General features: G+C 55.5%; 2 protein-coding genes across 3 annotated transcripts; both read left to right on the forward strand.

Moving 5' to 3' along the window:
* Positions 1–202: 202 nt before the first annotated feature.
* LOC128079486 (lipocalin-15-like) lies at positions 203–3,078 on the forward strand. The gene is made up of 7 exons (XM_052680754.1): positions 203–207; positions 679–844; positions 1,574–1,713; positions 1,851–1,921; positions 2,117–2,230; positions 2,631–2,732; positions 2,840–3,078. The coding sequence occupies exons 1-7, from the start codon at positions 203–205 to the stop codon at positions 2,863–2,865; spliced, it is 624 nt and encodes a 207-aa protein (XP_052536714.1). The 3' UTR covers positions 2,866–3,078.
* Positions 3,079–3,959: 881 nt separating this feature from the next.
* On the forward strand, positions 3,960–6,946 carry LOC128079797 (extracellular fatty acid-binding protein-like). 2 transcript variants are annotated; one of them, XM_052681347.1, is made up of 7 exons: positions 3,960–4,095; positions 4,308–4,447; positions 4,807–4,877; positions 5,419–5,529; positions 5,867–5,968; positions 6,207–6,232; positions 6,792–6,946. In XM_052681347.1, exons 1-6 carry the CDS (start codon positions 4,006–4,008, stop codon positions 6,230–6,232), a joined length of 540 nt encoding a protein of 179 aa, XP_052537307.1. In that variant the 5' UTR covers positions 3,960–4,005; the 3' UTR covers positions 6,792–6,946. The 2 variants fall into 2 exon arrangements, with proteins under 2 accessions (XP_052537307.1, XP_052537308.1); XM_052681348.1 differs by lacking the exon at positions 6,792–6,946 and adding an exon at positions 6,651–6,760.
* The last annotated feature ends 10,094 nt before the right edge of the window (positions 6,947–17,040 follow it).

Raw genomic sequence — 17,040 nt, forward strand, 5'->3', positions numbered from 1 at the left:
GCAGGGAAGGTGATGGGTTTGTACCCTGTATGCACACACACGGTGCTGCCTGGTCACGAAACCTGCCTCATCTGGGACAAAGGGGTGCCAGGGCTGAGAAGGGCTGAGACCAGCTATGGGGATCAGATCCCGTCTGCCACATTGGCCACACCAGCCTCCCTGCCTCAATTTCCCCTCTGGAGAATAGGCTGGTTGTGTGGGCATGTGGTAATGAGCGATCACAGAGGGGATCTCCAAAACCACAGCAAGAGGATGGACACAAACCAGATTGATGCTCAGTCCCAGCTGCCCCAGTTCTCCCCGGGCCGTGCCCCAGTCCTGCCCTGGAGCTGGGTCTGCACCCACTGGCAGCAGGCTGCAAACTGACCCCAGACTTAAGCCCCATCCCACTGCTCTCCCCATCCTGACACAGCCGGATCCTGGGAGGGAAGCCAGGGGACACCTCTACACCCACAGCCCCTTCCCTGGACCCACTTTGGCACAGATGGTGCCAGTCCCCAACATGCTCTGTGCTGGGTCTGACACAATGCCACATTCATTTGGGACAGAGCAATTAGACTGGGAAGGGGCCAAAGTTGTCACCTAACACGGGGACAACTTATCACTGCTCTTGTGTAACCTGTTGCATAAAGTGGGGCGGGTGGGGGGTGCTGCCAGCAGTGGGGGCTATAAAGGTAGGTGCAGGAAAAGGCAGCACCACGCAGCCTCTCCTGCAGCATCCAGACAGCATCCAGACCCCAAAGCGAGGATGACAGCGGTGCTGCCGAGCCTGGTGCTGACCCTGCTCTGCCTGCTGCGGGCAGGGGCTGAGGTCCCTGTGCAGCTGGACTTCGACACCAAGAAGGTAATGGCATAGGGTGCCAGCCTGCCTGGGCTGGGCAGGGTGGCATCCCCAGGTACCCCCTGATCTCAGCTCTGAGTCTTCTCCAGAGCCTCTGCTGTGAGGCTGTGGGTACCAACACACAACCAGACCAGTGCTGGACCGCTGTGCTGTGGGAATACAACACCCTGGGGCTATGGTGGCCCAGGGAACGCAGAGCTGCCCCAGGGAACGTGGGCAGAATGCCATGCTCACCCCTGCGGCACAAGGCAGGAGCGCTGTGTGCAGGGAGGTGGCAGGTCCCCATGATAGGTTTGGCTGGTCCCTACAGCAGGAGGCAGGTCCCCACAGAGAACAGCAGGTCCCCATGGCATGTGACAGGTCCTTGTGCAGAAAGGCAGGTCCCCATTGGAGATGGCAGGTTCCTGCTGTGGGGTGACAGTGTGACAGGTGCCTGCCACGGGGTGGCAGGTCCCCCAGGGCAGGTGGCAGGTCCCTACGACAAGTCCCTGCGAGGGGGTGGAAAGTCCCTATAGCAGCTGACAAGTCCCCTTCCACAAGCTGAATGGGCCCCATGGTAGCTACAGGTCCCCCAGGTGAGTGGCAGGACCCAGTGGTGGGTGGCAGGTCGCTACCTTGGGGTGGCAGGTCTTCCATCACTGGCTGACAGGACCCACAGTGGGTAAAGGTCCCCCTGGTGGGTGGTAGCTCCCCAGATCTTCCCCAAACCCTGGCAGTGATGGCTCGCTGCAGTTTGCAGGGATGTGGCACATCATGGCTGCTGTTTCCAACTGCCCTGTGTTCCTGAGCATGAAGGACAAGATGACATCATCTGTCACCACCATCAGCTTCACGCCAGAGGGACACATGGCCATGGAAACGGTCCTCCCGCTGTGAGTCCCATTGCAGTGGTACCTCCTGGGCCGGGCACTGCCCAAGCTGTGGGCTGCACGGCCCCACATGTGCTGCCGCCTGGCGTGCCGCCCCCTGGCTCCAAGCCTCATTTGCTGTTTCATTTTTCCCCTTCCAGGCCAGAAGAATGCAAAAAGATTCTGATGCTGTTCCAGCACGGTGGGCAGGCAGGGCACTACATCGGCACAGGTACGTGTGGGCAGGGGCCCTGAAATGCAGGGTGGGCAGCGCCTGTCCTGCTGCACCCAGAAGGAGGTGGGTCGGCTCCTCTGCCTCCACCCGTGGCTGCACACAGCTGCCGGCTCTGCGCAGCACCTCCCTTCTCAGACCCCGCTGGGCACATTGCAGCCACGGCCTGACTGGGTGCTCTCTGGGGTCTTTCAGAAAAAGGAGAGAAGAGGGATCTGCGCGTGATGGACACAGACTACGAGCACTACGCCGTCGTGTACACTCAGAAGAAAGACAGCCAGGAGCCCAGCACCATGCTGCAGCTCTATAGTAGGTGCCCATCCTGTGGGGGGGGCAGGGCTGGGACTCCCATTGCCACCCAAGGCCACTGCGTCAGCACCCAGCACCTTCCCGTGCCCAGAGTCCCTTTTGGAGTGAACAAAACACGACTTTGGCGATATCCCCAGTTACCACTGACCCCATTTTGCACCGTTTTGAACTAAATCCCCACCTGCAGCATGCCACTCAAGCTGCAGACCCCCATGGCTGCTGGGGCTGTATGGGGTGCACAGCCCCCAGGGAGTGGCCACAGAGGTGCCTGGTGGCCGTCCCACACCCCGTCCCCTACTGCTCTGCCCATCCCAGGGGTCCCACTGTGGGACCACCCCCAGGTGCGGTGCTGGCTGTAGGACCCCTCACTCACAGCTCCCGCTTTGGTCTCCACTTGCAGCAAGGAATCAGGACGTGAGCCCACAGCTCCTGCAGAAGTTCAAGAAGCTCTTCCACTCCGTGGGCCTGACTGAGGACATGCTGGTCGTGCTGCCGCACTCGGGTGAGTGCCAGAAGGGAGGTGGCATTCATGTCCCCTCTGTGTGGGGGCGCTCTGCTGGGACTCAGCACTCGCAGTGAGGGGCTCATCCCTCTTCTCACACTGAACAGATCGGTGCACCAAGACTCGCAAGTGAGCACAGGCTGAGGATGCACAGCCCCTCCAAGTGCCTGCTGACCCCACGTCCATCTGTCCATCCATCCTGCCTCCCTGCAGCTGAGGGGCTGACACAGGGCTGTGCGTCCTCAGGACCTGGCTCAGTGGCCACTCCGTGCGGCCCCTTCCCAGCCCTGCTGCTCCATCCTGGGAGCACACCTCTCCGCTTGAAATAAACAGATGCAGAAGCTGCCCCTGAGCTCAGTGCTTTTGTTGTTAGAGCTGGGGATGCTGACTGCAGCCCTGCACCAAACCCATCCCTCCAGAACCACACGGCAGTCTGGGGGCTCCTTTGCTGTGCAGTTTGCAGAGCCCACCCTGCGAGGGGAGCCCAGCTGGGCAGAATGGAAGCAGGCAGCCCCTAGGACACCCAGCTCCCTGCACACCTAGGCAAAGGGCTGCCCCATGTCTAATCAGGGCCCCCACATCCACCTGCCACCCACCGCCCCATCTGCCTGCTGGCAAAGAGCCGTGGGGGAAGTGGGGCTGTGCCCCCATCCCCTCTGTATTCCCCAACAAGTGGTGGCCGAGAAAGGGGGGCCCCTCAGCACACACCTGGGTGTGTTTGTGAGGATGCAACACGAGCCTTTGGAACCCTGTAGCCCCTAAGAGCCAGGGCAGAGGGACAGCACACCCTGGCCAGGAAGGCACGCGTATCAGCAGGACGCTGCGCTGCCATCCAGGCGTGGGGTTGCCGATGGGAGCGGCCTCGGGGCGGGTGCCAGTCACAGCTGTGCCGGGGCTGCCCATGGACGCTGTGCCGGGAACGACCTCCCCGCTTCTCCCGGCAGTTCTCAGCCGGGGAACAAGAAGTACTTTTGTTCTTTCACAAGAGGCTTCAAGAAAACAAGAAACTCTTCATTTTCAGCTGTGGTGCAATAGCAGTCCTGCAACCCCACCGCTCAGACCCCTCCTCGGGGCTTGCAACACTTTCCTCTTTCCGTAAGCCTCTGTTTACCCTGGGACGGTTTCAGCTCCCACAGCAGCACCTCGCCCCACGCCAACAATAGCAGCGCTCTCCGTGCGGCGCAGCACGCGGGCGGGGGGGCTGAGCGCAGCCCTATAAAGCCGACAGCGCCCAGCGCTCCCCGTCCTGCGGTGACGCCGGAGGCTGCGCGACATGAGGATGGCGCTGGCCCTGAGCCTGGCGCTGGCCCTGCTCTGCTTGCTGCGCGCGGGGGCTGCAGCCGCAGTGCCGGACAGGAGCGAGGTGACCTGCGGGACGCCGGGGAAGGGACTGTGGGCTCTGCTCACTAATATGGGGGTGGGAGGACCTTTGGGTGGCTGGGGTCAGCTGGACACCACGGCTAACGCTGGAAGCGCTGCATGCCCAGCTCAGCACAGTGATGCAGCAGGGGTTTGGGTGTCTGTATGGGATGCAGGTGATGTCCTGCCAGGCTCACAGCCCATTCCCACCGCCAGATTGCAGGGAAATGGTACGTTGTTGCTCTGGCCTCCAACACCGAGTTCTTCCTGCGTGAGAAAGGCAACATGAAGATGGCAATGGTCAGGATCAATTTCCCAAGAGAGGACGAGCTGGAGGTCTCCTATGCTGTCCCCAAGTAAGTGCCAGGTGCTTCTCTCCCTTGGCTTTGGTCAGCGGGTGCCCATCCAGGTGCCCCTACCCAGTACACCCACAAACCTGGTGGGAGACTGAATTGGGGCACCAGCTGTCAGCAGCCGAAGGTCCCCTCTGCTGCCCAGTATAAGTGCCAGGTTCTGTTCTCCCTGTCCTGCTCTGGCAGCCATCGCTGCACGAGCGGCAGCTCTCCCCTGGACACACCATCCTCTATCAGCACCTCCTGTGTTGGAGGTGTGACCCCGACTCCAAAGCTTGTGTCCTGGGGAGGGAACCTCACCCAGCAGGGCCAAAACCAGGTGGCTCTGGGCACACCTTGAGAATGTGTTCCTTGCCTTGCAGGCCAACGGGGTGCAGAAAATGGGAGACTACCTTCAAGAAGACCAGTGACAGCGGTGAAGTCTACTACTCAGGTGAGTGGGGACAGAGTTATGGGCAGAGTCAGAGGCACACCAGCTGTCCCTGGGACCAGGGACATCCCCCAGCACTGGTCCCAACCACCTGCTCAACACCACTCCATGCTGGGGCCATGGCCCACCAGCAGTGGCTCCTTCTGGGAAGCTGCTTGCAGGAGGACAGCCTCGTACCACATGAGCCTAACTGTGGGTGAAGCAGAGTCATTTTGCAACAGGACAAAACAGCAGTGCTTTCCCCCATCCCCACCCAAGTGCTAGTCCCAGATTGGCCAGGATGCTCTGCTGCCCACAGCAGCCACCCCCAGACACTCCTACACTCGAGGTCCCAGTCACTCTGCTGATCTGTGCCATGATCTGTGGGCTCTCCAGGCTTCTGGCGGAGCCTTATCAAGAGGGAAAGGCAGGAAAAGGGATGCAGTAGAAATACGGGCAGGGTGGATCAATGGATGGGCATTCACACTCTTATAGTCCTTTTGCAGCATGGGAGCTCTCAGGGGCATGTAGCAAATTTTTCACTTTGCTCCATGTCCTTTTTCAGAGGAAGCCAAGAAAACGGTGGAAGTGCTGGACACGGACTACAAGAGCTATGCAGTGATCTTTGCAACTAGAGTGAAGGATGGGAGGACTTTGCACATGATGAGGCTCTACAGTGCGTAGCCAAGCTGGGGCTGTGGGCATGAGGGGCAAGGGGAGGATGGGACATGGAGACACCTTGTGCTGCAACTGCCCACCGTTCTAGTTTGATGGATCAAGGCAGTGGAAGGGGAAGTGGAAGGAGCAGCATTTTGGGGCTGGGTCTCGGGTTTCTGCACTGTGCCAGGTATCCGTGGCCTCGGTAAGTCATTTGGTGAAACGAAGCTAAGAGCTGCAAGGAGTGGTCAGAAAGGGTGGGGGTGGGATCCTGGAGACACCGGGCTGCCCAGGGACCCTGGTGCCAGGGCATCCATCGCCTGTCCCACCAGCCAGCAGCTAACTCCTTCCTTCAGGCAGGAGCCGTGAGGTGAGCCCCGCAGTCGCAGCGACCTTCAGGAAGCTTGCTAGGGAGCGCGGCTACACGGACGAGATGGTCACCATGCTGCCCAGCCAGGGTGAGTGAGGCCAAGTGCTGTGTTCAGAGCCACCTGGCTGGCTCAGTCCTCACGGGGAGCCTGATTGGGCTGGCAGGGACTGGTTGGTGGTGTGGGCAGCCAGGAGGTGATGAGGGGCTTGGCACGCGGTGACTTCTGTCTCGCTCGTGTTCCTGGATTGTCTGCCCCCTGCTGCGGGTGCTAAATGGGACTGGCAAGACCAAAGCCCTGCTCTCAGCCTTTCTCTTTATTTTCACAGACGAATGCAGCGTTGATGAAGTGTAGGTAAGTTGCTGCAGTGCAGTGCAGTATTTGTAGTGTATCCTCACCTGAAAATTTCTCCCTTGGTACCCGAACACGGGGCCACCATGAGTTCCTCAAATTACTCTGGGGGCTGAGTTGTTTGAAGATGTGCTGGAGCACACATCCGGGTAGGATGGATTCTTCCCTGCCGTGGGGAGCACAGGGATGCAGTGGAAGTACAGCTGCCCAATGGTGGGCAGCAACACCTGAATCAAAACCTGCTCAGTGGAGAAATGGCTGCTGAGTTCATCCAGTGGCAAGAGCCAGGACTGGATCTTGCCGAAGGGACTGCAATAAAATGAACCAGTAAAGCTGGTAAATCAGGGTTGGTGTCTCACCATGCAAAACATGCTGGCTGTCAGCCCACTGGGCAGCCCTGGCATTCATTTCCCCCTCACAGCAGAGCACATTTAGTTGTAAGGGGAGACCAGAAACTCATCCTTGGGACGGCTGAAGCCCAGAGAGCAGAGGAAGGCCCTGCCCGCTCTGCTGGCCTCCCACCTCAAATACTCAGCACACCTCTCCTGGCTGTTCTCCACAGGACAACTGATGAATGCTTCTTCCTAAAAGAGCAAGACTAATGTGCCAAAGCTCCAGGCTGCTGCTCTGCCCCCCTATCATGGCTCTGAGGCATCTCCCGCTTCACCAGCACACGGTCCCTCCTTTTTGCCCAAATAAACAGAAACTTTCCCAACAGCCTGGTGTAACCGTCTGGGCGGAATCTGCGGGGTCTGGGCGGAATCTGCGGGGTCTGGGCGGAATCTGCGGGGTCTGGGCAGGTGCTGCCGCCTGCTGTCCTCCTGGGGTTTGCGGACGGAAGGAAAACAACCGGGCTGGTCCTGCTCACCCCGGCGGATCTGCCTCCCTGCTGCTCTCTGCTGGCAAGGACATTGGCACGGTCCGTCCCAGCGCTGAGCTCATCGGGATTTTCCCAGCTGCTCCTTCCCCATCACAGGCACTGGGAAAATACGCTTGAGAAATTTCCCCTCCCTGTCTTGGCGCTGAGCAGAAGTGGGAGCTGGACACGGCCCGACAGTGGTTGGGCAGGGGAACCCGGTGGGACTTCCAGAGCCAGCACCTCTTCCGCCTTCCTTGGGAAGAAGCCCAGTGCCTCCAGCAGGAATTTGTCCTGCTGCTCAACCTGGACGGCTCAGGAACAGCTCAGAACCTGCAGTGCTCCCGAGGATGCTGGGCCCATGCGTGGCTTCGCCTCGAGGCTTGTTTTCGGTACGCTTGTTGATGTGGATCACAACATCCTGCTGCCAGTAACGCCCTCTTCTAAGAGCTCTCTATGACAGGCAGTCCCAGTGCCTCCACACTGTGTTCCAGCCAAATATTTCCTTTGCCATGTGTGGGCATCACCCAGCCCGGCGGCAGTGAAATCGTTCCTCTCTGCCGCTTGCATTTCCCACTCCTGTTGCCCATCTGCTTTCTCCCCATGCCCAACTGGCTGCCCAGACCAATTCTGCACAGCAGTTTCTGCTTCGCCATCATTTCTGACCCATTTCTGCGTGCAGCACCCCTCCCTGCAGAGAGGGGAACGGTCCTTACTGCAGGCCTCACCATCCACACTGAGCATGTTGCTGTAGCTGGCGTTCACCCAAAACCAAGGGAGCTTTCACCACAATGTTCTTGGTAGCCAAGTGCCATCCTGGGAGTCCAGCGCAGGGTGCTGTGGGTCTGGGTGCCAGGGTGCTGGGTGCCAGGGCACAGCTCCTGCCCTGCCCGGCTGCTGTGCCATGTTGCACTGCACGTCTCCTTGCAGACTGTGCCTTCAGATAGTAGATAGAGGGCAAAGAGGAGCAAGTGGGACAAGAAGAAAGGAGATGATATCTGCAATACTTGAACCTCCCAGCAAGCCTGTCCAGATATCATGGTATAGTCAGTGATTTCCAAGGGACTTTCACCCTGAATTTGTGCAAAAGTTTTCACAGAATCAATCACACAATGGCCAGGGTTGGAAGGGACCTCAAGGATCATGAATCTCCAACCCCCTGCCGCCAACCTCAACATTTCACAGCAGCCCAGGCTGCCCAGGGCCCCATCCAACCTGGCCTTGAACACCTCCAGGGATGGACGAGGCATCACAGCCTCTCTGGGCAGCTGTTCCAGCTCCTCACCACTCTCTCTGTTAAGATCTTACCCCTGACATCCAACCTCAATCTTCCCTTCCTCAACTTAAAACCATTTCCCCTTGTCCTGCTGTTATCTCCCCTTTCAAAGAGCTGACTCCCCTCCTGTCTGTAGGCTCCCTTTAGGCACTGAAAGGCTGCAATGAGGTCACCCTGCAGCTTCTTTTCTCCAGGCTGAACAAGCCCAGCTCCCTCAGCCTGTCTTCATAGGGGAGGTGCTGCAGCCCCCTGCTCATCTTTGGGGCTGCTCTGGACCCTCTCCAACAGCTCCCTGTCTTTCTTGTACTGGGGGCTCCAGACCTGGACGCAGTGCTGCAGATGGGGCCTCACAAGAGCAGAGGAGAGGGGGACGATCACCTCCCTGCCCTGCTGGCCACCCCTCTGCTGATGGAGCCCAGGATCCCATTTGCTTTCTGAGCTGCAATGCTACTGCTGGCTCACATCCAGTTTTTCACCCACCAGGACCCCCAGGTCCTTCTTTGCAGGGCTGCTCGCAAGGAATCCTCCCAGTCTGTACAGATGCCCGGAATTCCTCTGGCCCTCTACACTTTGCTGTCTTGAACCTCATTAGATTCACCCAGGCCCACCTTTCAAGTCTGCTGAGGTCGGTTTCCCGGGGCCTTGGCAGCATCGTGCAGAGAGGAGCAGATGGGTGCAGCTGAGCACAACCAGGCACCTCGCTGGTAGGGACGGCTCGCAGGGGAGAGAGCAGAGTGGTGATGGGGCAAGGGAGGTCCTTAGCAGCTGGGAGGTGCTGCACTCCTTATTTATTAACTCTTTTGGAGACTTCGCAGTCAAGGGCTGCAGTGCTTGCCTGTGATACGAGTGATCTTCACACCCTGGAAAACTGATTGCGTTTTTTTCTCTCTCGAGTGAGGATCTTCTTCCCCATCAGTGGCAAAGTGTCCTCTGCAAGCTTTAAAACCCTTCCAAGATTACGAGATAATGTCCAACATTCCTGTCTTGTTGACTCCTCCACAGATTCTGTTTTTGAGGTGTGACTTTCCAGGCAAAAGTTGGATTTTGCCTGCCTTGTGACATAGTTCATCCGTGCACCAACCATTTCTCCCATTAGTTACATCTCTTGCAAGCACCTGCCTGCTCTGCAAAGTGCACTGACTTCTATGTTGTCTCTTTACCGCTGACAACCTCTTCAAAATCCAGCACAACATTTGCTTCCTGTAGCTTTCTGATGCAAATTAGAGCTACCAAGGATGAGCAGCAGATGACTTGGTACAGTGAGACGTTTGAGTTTCATACTTAGTTTATTTGGACTGGAAATGCCATCTCCTCTGTTTCACTGCAGTTTTGCTCCTCTGTTTTGGCAGGACAGAGCCTCTCAAGTGTTTGTAGAAGGGATCTTCCAGGCTGGGGATCTAACAAAGCTTCTTCTCAGCTAAGGCAGTTGCAGTGGTGTTTTTTTTTCACTTTTCCATCTTTTCCTTGAATATTCAACCTGAATCTGACCAGCTCCTGGTCAAACAGATTCTAATGTTCAATTCCTGGTCCTGGAACATTTGAAGAAGAGGCTGTAAGTGCAGATGCTGTCCCTCAAAGAAGGTGGCCAAATTCTGGTGCCTTCATTGCTTGCCTTCTTTTACTGCTGATAAATTTACCAGAGCTCAATGTACTGCCTTCTCATGGATGTAACTTCCACAAATTTAAGAGCATCTATCTCATTTTTGATCAGCTTCTTTAAACTGATTCAGTCATTCTGGTTTCCCTTTATAACATTGTTTAGGGTTTGTATTTTCTAATATCAATTTAAGCACTCTGAGTAAAGCTCTAAGCTGGACTTTCTAAACAATCTCTGTGCCATATGTGGTATTTAATCCTCCTGACTTTTTTTTTTTTTCTTCCATTTAAAAATAGAATGCAACTGTGTTGGAGCATCTCTGTCTCTAAGCACGGCACTGGCTGTCATGAGAACAGCCTTTTGATTTCTGCCCCATGAACCAAGTCCTGCCAGAGGCTCCCAGCCTGGTCGTTCTCAGCCATCCCACGTGTGGGGCCTAAAACCTCTGCACCATGTCTCATGGGTGCACATCCAACCACCCAGAGCAACCGTGTGTTAGAACCTCGTGGGTGCCCCACTGGGCATCCCTGCCTGCAGCGGGTGGTGCGGTCACTGCGGCAGGAGCTGGATCTCGCCCATCCATCTTGGATCACTTGGGGTGAGACCATGGGCTTCCCCAGGTGCAGCAGAACGTGGGACCTGGCTCGTGTCAGCCCACCTGAGCCATCCCTGTTGGGATCTGTTCCCCATGGGGACCTGTGCCAGTGGGCAATAGCTCTGAGCACAGGCACAATCCACCTCAACTCTCCTGGGTCAGGAGTGAGTTACACTTAAATTGCCAATTACTGCCTGTTGACGCCTCTGTGCTGGGCCTGAGCCCCACAGAGGAATAAACAGTTTTTGTTCCCAAGTTTGTGAAGGGGCAAAGATAGCTCCTGTCTCCAGGCGCTGCAGTGACACAACAAGCCCCTTAGAGCCCTTTCAGAAGTTGAGGCTGCAGAAGTTCAGAAACTTTAATGACATCAACTGAGACCTGACTGTTCCTGGGGCAGCAAGGTGTCCTTTGGGCCATAACTTCATGAGACATGGGCACTGGGGACACAACAGGCTTTGGGAATTGCTGCTTCCTCCAGAGGTTCTGTTGAAGGCATGTGGCTATTTTCAGCTTGGATCACAACAGGATGTGGTTTAATGCTTTGGCTCTATGACTGGCTGACCCAAGGCAGCCAATGGGACATGTCTGGTGGCCTGAAAGCATGAAACAATATGGCTGGGGACTTCCCAAGCTGTCAGCACCAGCATCCCCTGACATGCATGAAGATGTGTCAGTCCTACAGTGCCCAGTAGCAGTGACAACGTGCCTCTTGGGGACAGCAAAGCTCTGGGTTGTGCTGGCAGACAGGGCTGCCATTCAGAGAGGCGTCGGTAGCCCACAGAAACAGGAAAGAACGAACCCCTGATGTTCAGCCAAGGCTGCTGCAAATTGTTGCCCCTGGGGAGGTTAACCCCATGCCACAAGGCTGTACAGCCAGTGGGCAACAAGCTGTGCTGCAGGCAGCAGGCAACCAGCGCAGCCTGGTTTGGGCTAACGAAGGGCAGCTCAAGGAGCACTTGTGGAAGTGCCACTGCAGGGAAGGGCCCACGCTGGGGCTGCACAGGGCAGGAAATGCCCTGGCTAACACAGCAAGGATGGGGGAGGGATGAAGAGGGGGGCATTAAGCTGGCCAGGGCCTGCAGTACAGCATGTCTGATGAGAGGCTGAGAGCTGGGCTGGGTTGGCCCTCAGAAGAGAAGGAATCTCTGACTGCTATCTCCAGCTGCCCGAAGGCAGCACAAGGAGAAGGTGCAGGCAGGCCCTGCCTGGGGTGCAGCGCGGCGAGGCGAAGGGCACAGACACAAGCTGTAACACGGGAAATCTCTGTCAGACAAAAGGAAACAAACGGTTCTTCATAGTGAAGATGGTCCCACACTGGAGCAGGTCTCCAAAGGGCCTCTGTCCTTGGAGGAGCCCAAACTGAGCAGCAAGTCCTGGCAGAGCCTGGTCTGACAGGACCAGAGGCCCCGAGGACCTTCCAGCAGAAATCCCAGGCCAAGAAATGACACTAATTACCAAGAATCCACCCAGACATCACCAGCAGAGCACCTAGCACTCAGAGACTATTTGTCAATTACTGGCCATCCAATATTAATTAGGCTCATGATCAAGACCAGAGGAAAGGCCCACCCCTCACACCTTGCTCCCTGCCCCCCAGCCTTCCGGGTGCAGAGCAGGGAGGACCAATGCTGCCATGGCAGGCAGAGGGAGGGAGACTTCAGCTCTAAAATACACTTCTGTGGGGGGAAATGGGGGCTGTGCTGGCAGTAGAAGAAAGGCTGAGTCCAAAGGAGCTCCGTGTCATGGAGGGAGTCTCCTGTTTGTGCCCAGCTGCACCATCACTTCCTCACCAGAGATGGGAATGCTCTCAGGCCCCATTCTGGCCTTTGCAGACTGGTGTGGGGAAAGCCTTCTTCCCAGAGCCCCAAACTGCTCAGAGCTGAGAGGTTTCTGAGCAGCTTTTGGAAGCAGAGAAGCAGTGCACCTTGCTGGAGCCCTGTAAGTCACTCTTCAATCCAGATCAGCTGTCTAGAGGAAACCAAGGTTATCAAAGAAAGCTATTCTGGGTCACAAAAATGAGGAAAACAAGCTGGAAAAGAGAGCAGGCAGAAAGACCTAACTGACGTATTCCTCGGGCTCTTTCTCATGGGTGTCTCTGAGACCACAGGGCTGCAGAGCCTGCAGCGCTGCGCCGTCCCACAGCAGGATCAGCACTGAGCGCAGCGGCCAAGATGCTCAGGAAGCTTCAGACCAGCCCCAGTCCCAGCCTCTGGGGAGCTGGCACAGCATCCTCAGGACTCTGCTGCCTGTATTCACTGTGTGCTCCCACAGCATCCCAAACCGCTCTGCCTAAGTGGCTGTGCCTGAGCAATTACGGGCTCTGCTGTAACAGGGGATCCTTTCCCATGTGCCCCGAGGCGTATATCAAATTCACCCCGCTGTCCCAAACTTCTAGCGCTGCCAGATGCACCTGGTGTGAAGAGAGGAAGCATCATCTCCAGGTAAGCTGTGCAGGCACTGGGTCACCTCTGGATGTGTTTAAAAACTGTCTGTATGTGGTGCTCAGGGTCCTGATTTAGCAGAGGGTTGTTAGGGTAGTTTGGTTAGGTTGCGGTTGGATTTGATGATCTTTAAGGTCTTTCCCAACCTGAGCTATTCTCTGATTCTATGATCCTACGATCAGGAGTCCACAGTCAACAAGCTGGGCAAATACTCAACAACAGGACAGCTATAGGGTCAAGGAGGGAAGGAGTTCGCCCCACACGTGGTCCTGCAAGACAAGAATGGGCAGATATGTGTCCTTGCTGTGCTACTTGGCAGCTTGTTGAGTACCCAGTGGCCTGGGACACGTCCCAAAGTTCACCCATCTGCAGCTTGCCTGCATGTAGCACCAGAGGAACCTTGCCCTATCTGCAAACACTGCTCTGAGTAGGAACAGACACGTTGCTTGCTTGTGTGTTGCTGCATTTGCCATCTGCTCCCAGCCTTGCCATGATGTGGTTCTGCAAACCTACAGAGACCATGGTGTAGGCATGTGCTTCGCGAGGAGGAGAGCTGATCTGCTGCTCTATCTTGAGCTCGCCTGTCTCCTATTAGGTTTGATAGCAAATCAAAATCAATTTAATTAGCAGAAAGGCAAACAGACACTTTCAATGACTGCAGATTTAACTGCAAACCCATATAGTTATTGGAAAATGAAACAGAGGTGCCACTTGTATACCATTTGCTCAACAGCTTTGACATTTCCTCTTCCCTCTCAGGGCTGGCAGGGGGCACATGCAACCTGCTCTGGCTCAGCCCTCCTGCTGCCAGCACCCTCCACTAAAGCAACTAGTTCATAGGGAGACTGCAGTGTGGGTATGTCCCCAGGTGCAGGGAGGCAGAGAGCCATGGAGTGCAGGGAGGGACTGGAGTGGGTGCTGGGTTTGTCTGCGTGCTGTCTTCCAGGGGAACCAGGCATGTGGTTTTCCACCTCCACATTATTAAACTGACACAAAAGGCTCTGTGGACGCCTACTTACAGTTAGAGCAGTTTTATTCTAAGTAAAGGTAAAAGTTCTGAGTGGTCACAGATTTAGGAACCAGGTCCCCTCCTGCCTTTACCCTGGTTCCTTATCCAAGCCTTGGTGCATTAGAACTGAGGAGATTCCTGGGTTCTGAAGCCGCCTCTGAAACAGTTCAAGCTGCTGGCTGACACAGGTTTGTCTGTGCCAGGTTCCCCGCAGCAGCACGCTCTGCGCAGGGCTCTGCTCCCCATGCAGCAGCCTGCTCCCTTTTGGGCTCTGCTTCTCCAGGATGGCTATGTAACGCCATGCCCCCTCCCTTTGCCAGGCTCAGTGCCACAGCACAGCAGCTCCCTCCTGCTGCAGCGGGTCCTCCCTCCCTGTGCACCACCAGCAAGGTCATTCTTTGGTACTGGTATTTTCCCACACAGATTACAAACTATTCCTGCTGTTGCCAAGGCCAGTTTGTCTTCTCTGCCACACTCATAGTTGTCGTTACCCCATACTGACTGGACTGTGGGTATCCAGCAGAGTCCCTGTGGGCGCCCTTCTCCTGGTCCCAGAGGTCCTGTGCGCAGCCATCAGCACCCCCAGCAATTGGTTTCCTATTTGCAACACATCACAGCCCTTGGTGTTTTGATCTAGAATGATGTTGCTGGGGCCAGCCTCTCCCCCAGGTCTCCCACGAGCCTTCCTGTCGCTCCCTGCTCTTTCACCCCTGCTCCTCCCCGAGTTAACCGAGCTTGGGAGTTGTTTTCTGAGATCTGGGCAACTGATAGCTGTGTCATTCCCACTGCTGGAAAAAAAACCAAGTGTCTTACAAAGACTGGACAGCTGGTTTTTCCAGCACAATCTCCCTTTGGAAGATTGTACTCCCCTCCTGCAGCCCCCGATGTACAGCAGACCTCTGAAGACTTTCCTCCCTATGTGATGCAGCTGCCTCCATGCCTTCGGGTTGTCCTGGTCACCCTGTGCCATAAATTGTCACTGCTCTCCTGGAAAACTGTGGCTGGGTGTGCTCTGACCTCACGGACTCTGAGCTGAGAAGCACCCCATGGCTGCCTGTACTTCAACTACATGCCTGAAAAGCGTATATTAATCTCTTAAGACTGCACTCAGTTTTCATTATCTCCCTGTGCTCCTTCATCTTTCAGTAGAGATTCCTCTTACGGCTTTTTCTTTTCTTTCCTTGCAGGCATTCCACTTGTTCCAAACATTGTCCTCAGGGTACGTATGCTGCTTGCTTGCTTGAATCACAGAATGATTGAAGTTGGAAGGAACCTCTGAAGGTCATCTTGCCCTCCCTCAAGCTTGGGAGGATGTTTTAGACAGGCTTCACCTTTGGCTTCACAAAGCATCATTCATTTTCTATGTTTGCGTACTTGAATTCCCAAATCTGTCCAGCTGCAATAACTTGCTTTCCTGACTTGTGCATGATCACAGATACAGCCACCACTCTGCTCTTACTGATCTTCCCATTTACACAAAATGACACTGACTCATGCTTACTCTAGCTGAAGTTATTTTCTACAAATAGCTTTTCTATAAGCAGCCTGTTTTTCAGGAACAAGAACAAAAACCCCATCAGATCACTTCATGCTGTGACCTGGTAAAAACGTGTGAGATGACACATCCAAGGGTATTTGGAGTGCCTCTAATAGACCAGGCAGTGATTTATAGCCTCCCCCCTCCAAAGATGTACTCTTCCTGGCAGAATTTCTCTCCTTAGGCTTTGTCCTTGCTGCAGTCTGGCTGAGGTCTGAGCAGATCCTCCTTCCCCAGGAAGTCTTCTGGATCCAGTGTCTTTCAAGGTGTTGTGCTGTGCTCCCCTTCCCCATCTCCCTTTCTTGCACTCTCCTCCTAGAATTAGATGATCTTTGAGGTTCCTTCCAACTCCGTCCATTCTACGATTCTGTGATTCTCCACTGTCTGCTCTGCTTACAGCAGCTGTTTCTCTGACCTCCAGGAATATCTGCTGTTATGGGACACTTCATGTAGAAGTTTGAGCTCCTCCATGTTGGCTTTGCCTGAAGCCACAACCATTTATGTTATTTCCTATGGACCATCTGCTCTTCCTGAGCCAGAGATGAGCCTTTTGTTTAGCTGTGCTGTTTTCCCAGCTGCCATTATCTCTACAGGTTCTTCCCTTTCCTCTGTCTCTCCCCTCTGTGGTCGTGCCCTTGTTTACCAGCACATGCCATACTGAGCATGGGGAGTGCACGCCTCTCCGTCAGCCTCCAGTCCCTTCGTGGTTTAAGGCCTGATGTGTCACTTCTCCCACACTGGATCTTGAAAGGCTTCTCTTCTCCTGCCGAATGCCTCCATGCATTGGAAGCAGTGCGTTCTTGGAGGTTCCCAGTTCTGCAAGCACCACAGAATGGCTCATGAGAACGAACCCCGGGCTGTCAGCTCCTCCCTCCCTCCCCAGTTATACACCTTCCTCATTTGCTGTGCAACAGCACAGATGTACAGCCCAGCCCTGAATTCCCACATAGCTGATCACATGCCTACGTGGTGGGCACTGCTTCTGTTTTCCCTTGTTTAACAGTTCCTGGGATCCTTACTGACCACAGTGTGAGGTCTCTGCTTTCTGGTGTTACTTGGGCAGTGCAGAGTTTTGCCTCACTTAACAGCAGTCCTGTCTTAGGTCAGAAGGTGACATGGGGAGGTGGCTTTGCTGGCTTTTTTTGCTGGTTTGCATGGCTTTGCCATGAGTTCTTCAAGCCATTGCCTGAAGAGCTGGAGCCATTTTGGCCAGGTCTGTCTGTTTTCTACCTAATCCTGCTGGCGACTCTTGGGGTAAGCGGCCAGAGAGCAGCCCCTGTACCAGCTGAAAAAGCTCTGGGGCAGTGGGAACACGCAGGGGAATGCATGTGTGGTTCCTGTGGTGTTGACTTGAGGACTGAAACCCCAAGGGCTGAGACTCACCACCTGCTCGCAGACTTCTCCCATCTCAGAGCCCTTTGAGCCAGTTGTGAGATCTAAGGATTGCCAGAGATTGTGGCACAGCTTCAGCCCACGACACAGAAGAACAGAGGGGTGGAG

This window comes from Tympanuchus pallidicinctus, unplaced genomic scaffold (assembly GCF_026119805.1).
Source record: "Tympanuchus pallidicinctus isolate F22 unplaced genomic scaffold, pur_lepc_1.0 scaffold19, whole genome shotgun sequence".
Taxonomy (NCBI): domain Eukaryota; kingdom Metazoa; phylum Chordata; class Aves; order Galliformes; family Phasianidae; genus Tympanuchus; species Tympanuchus pallidicinctus.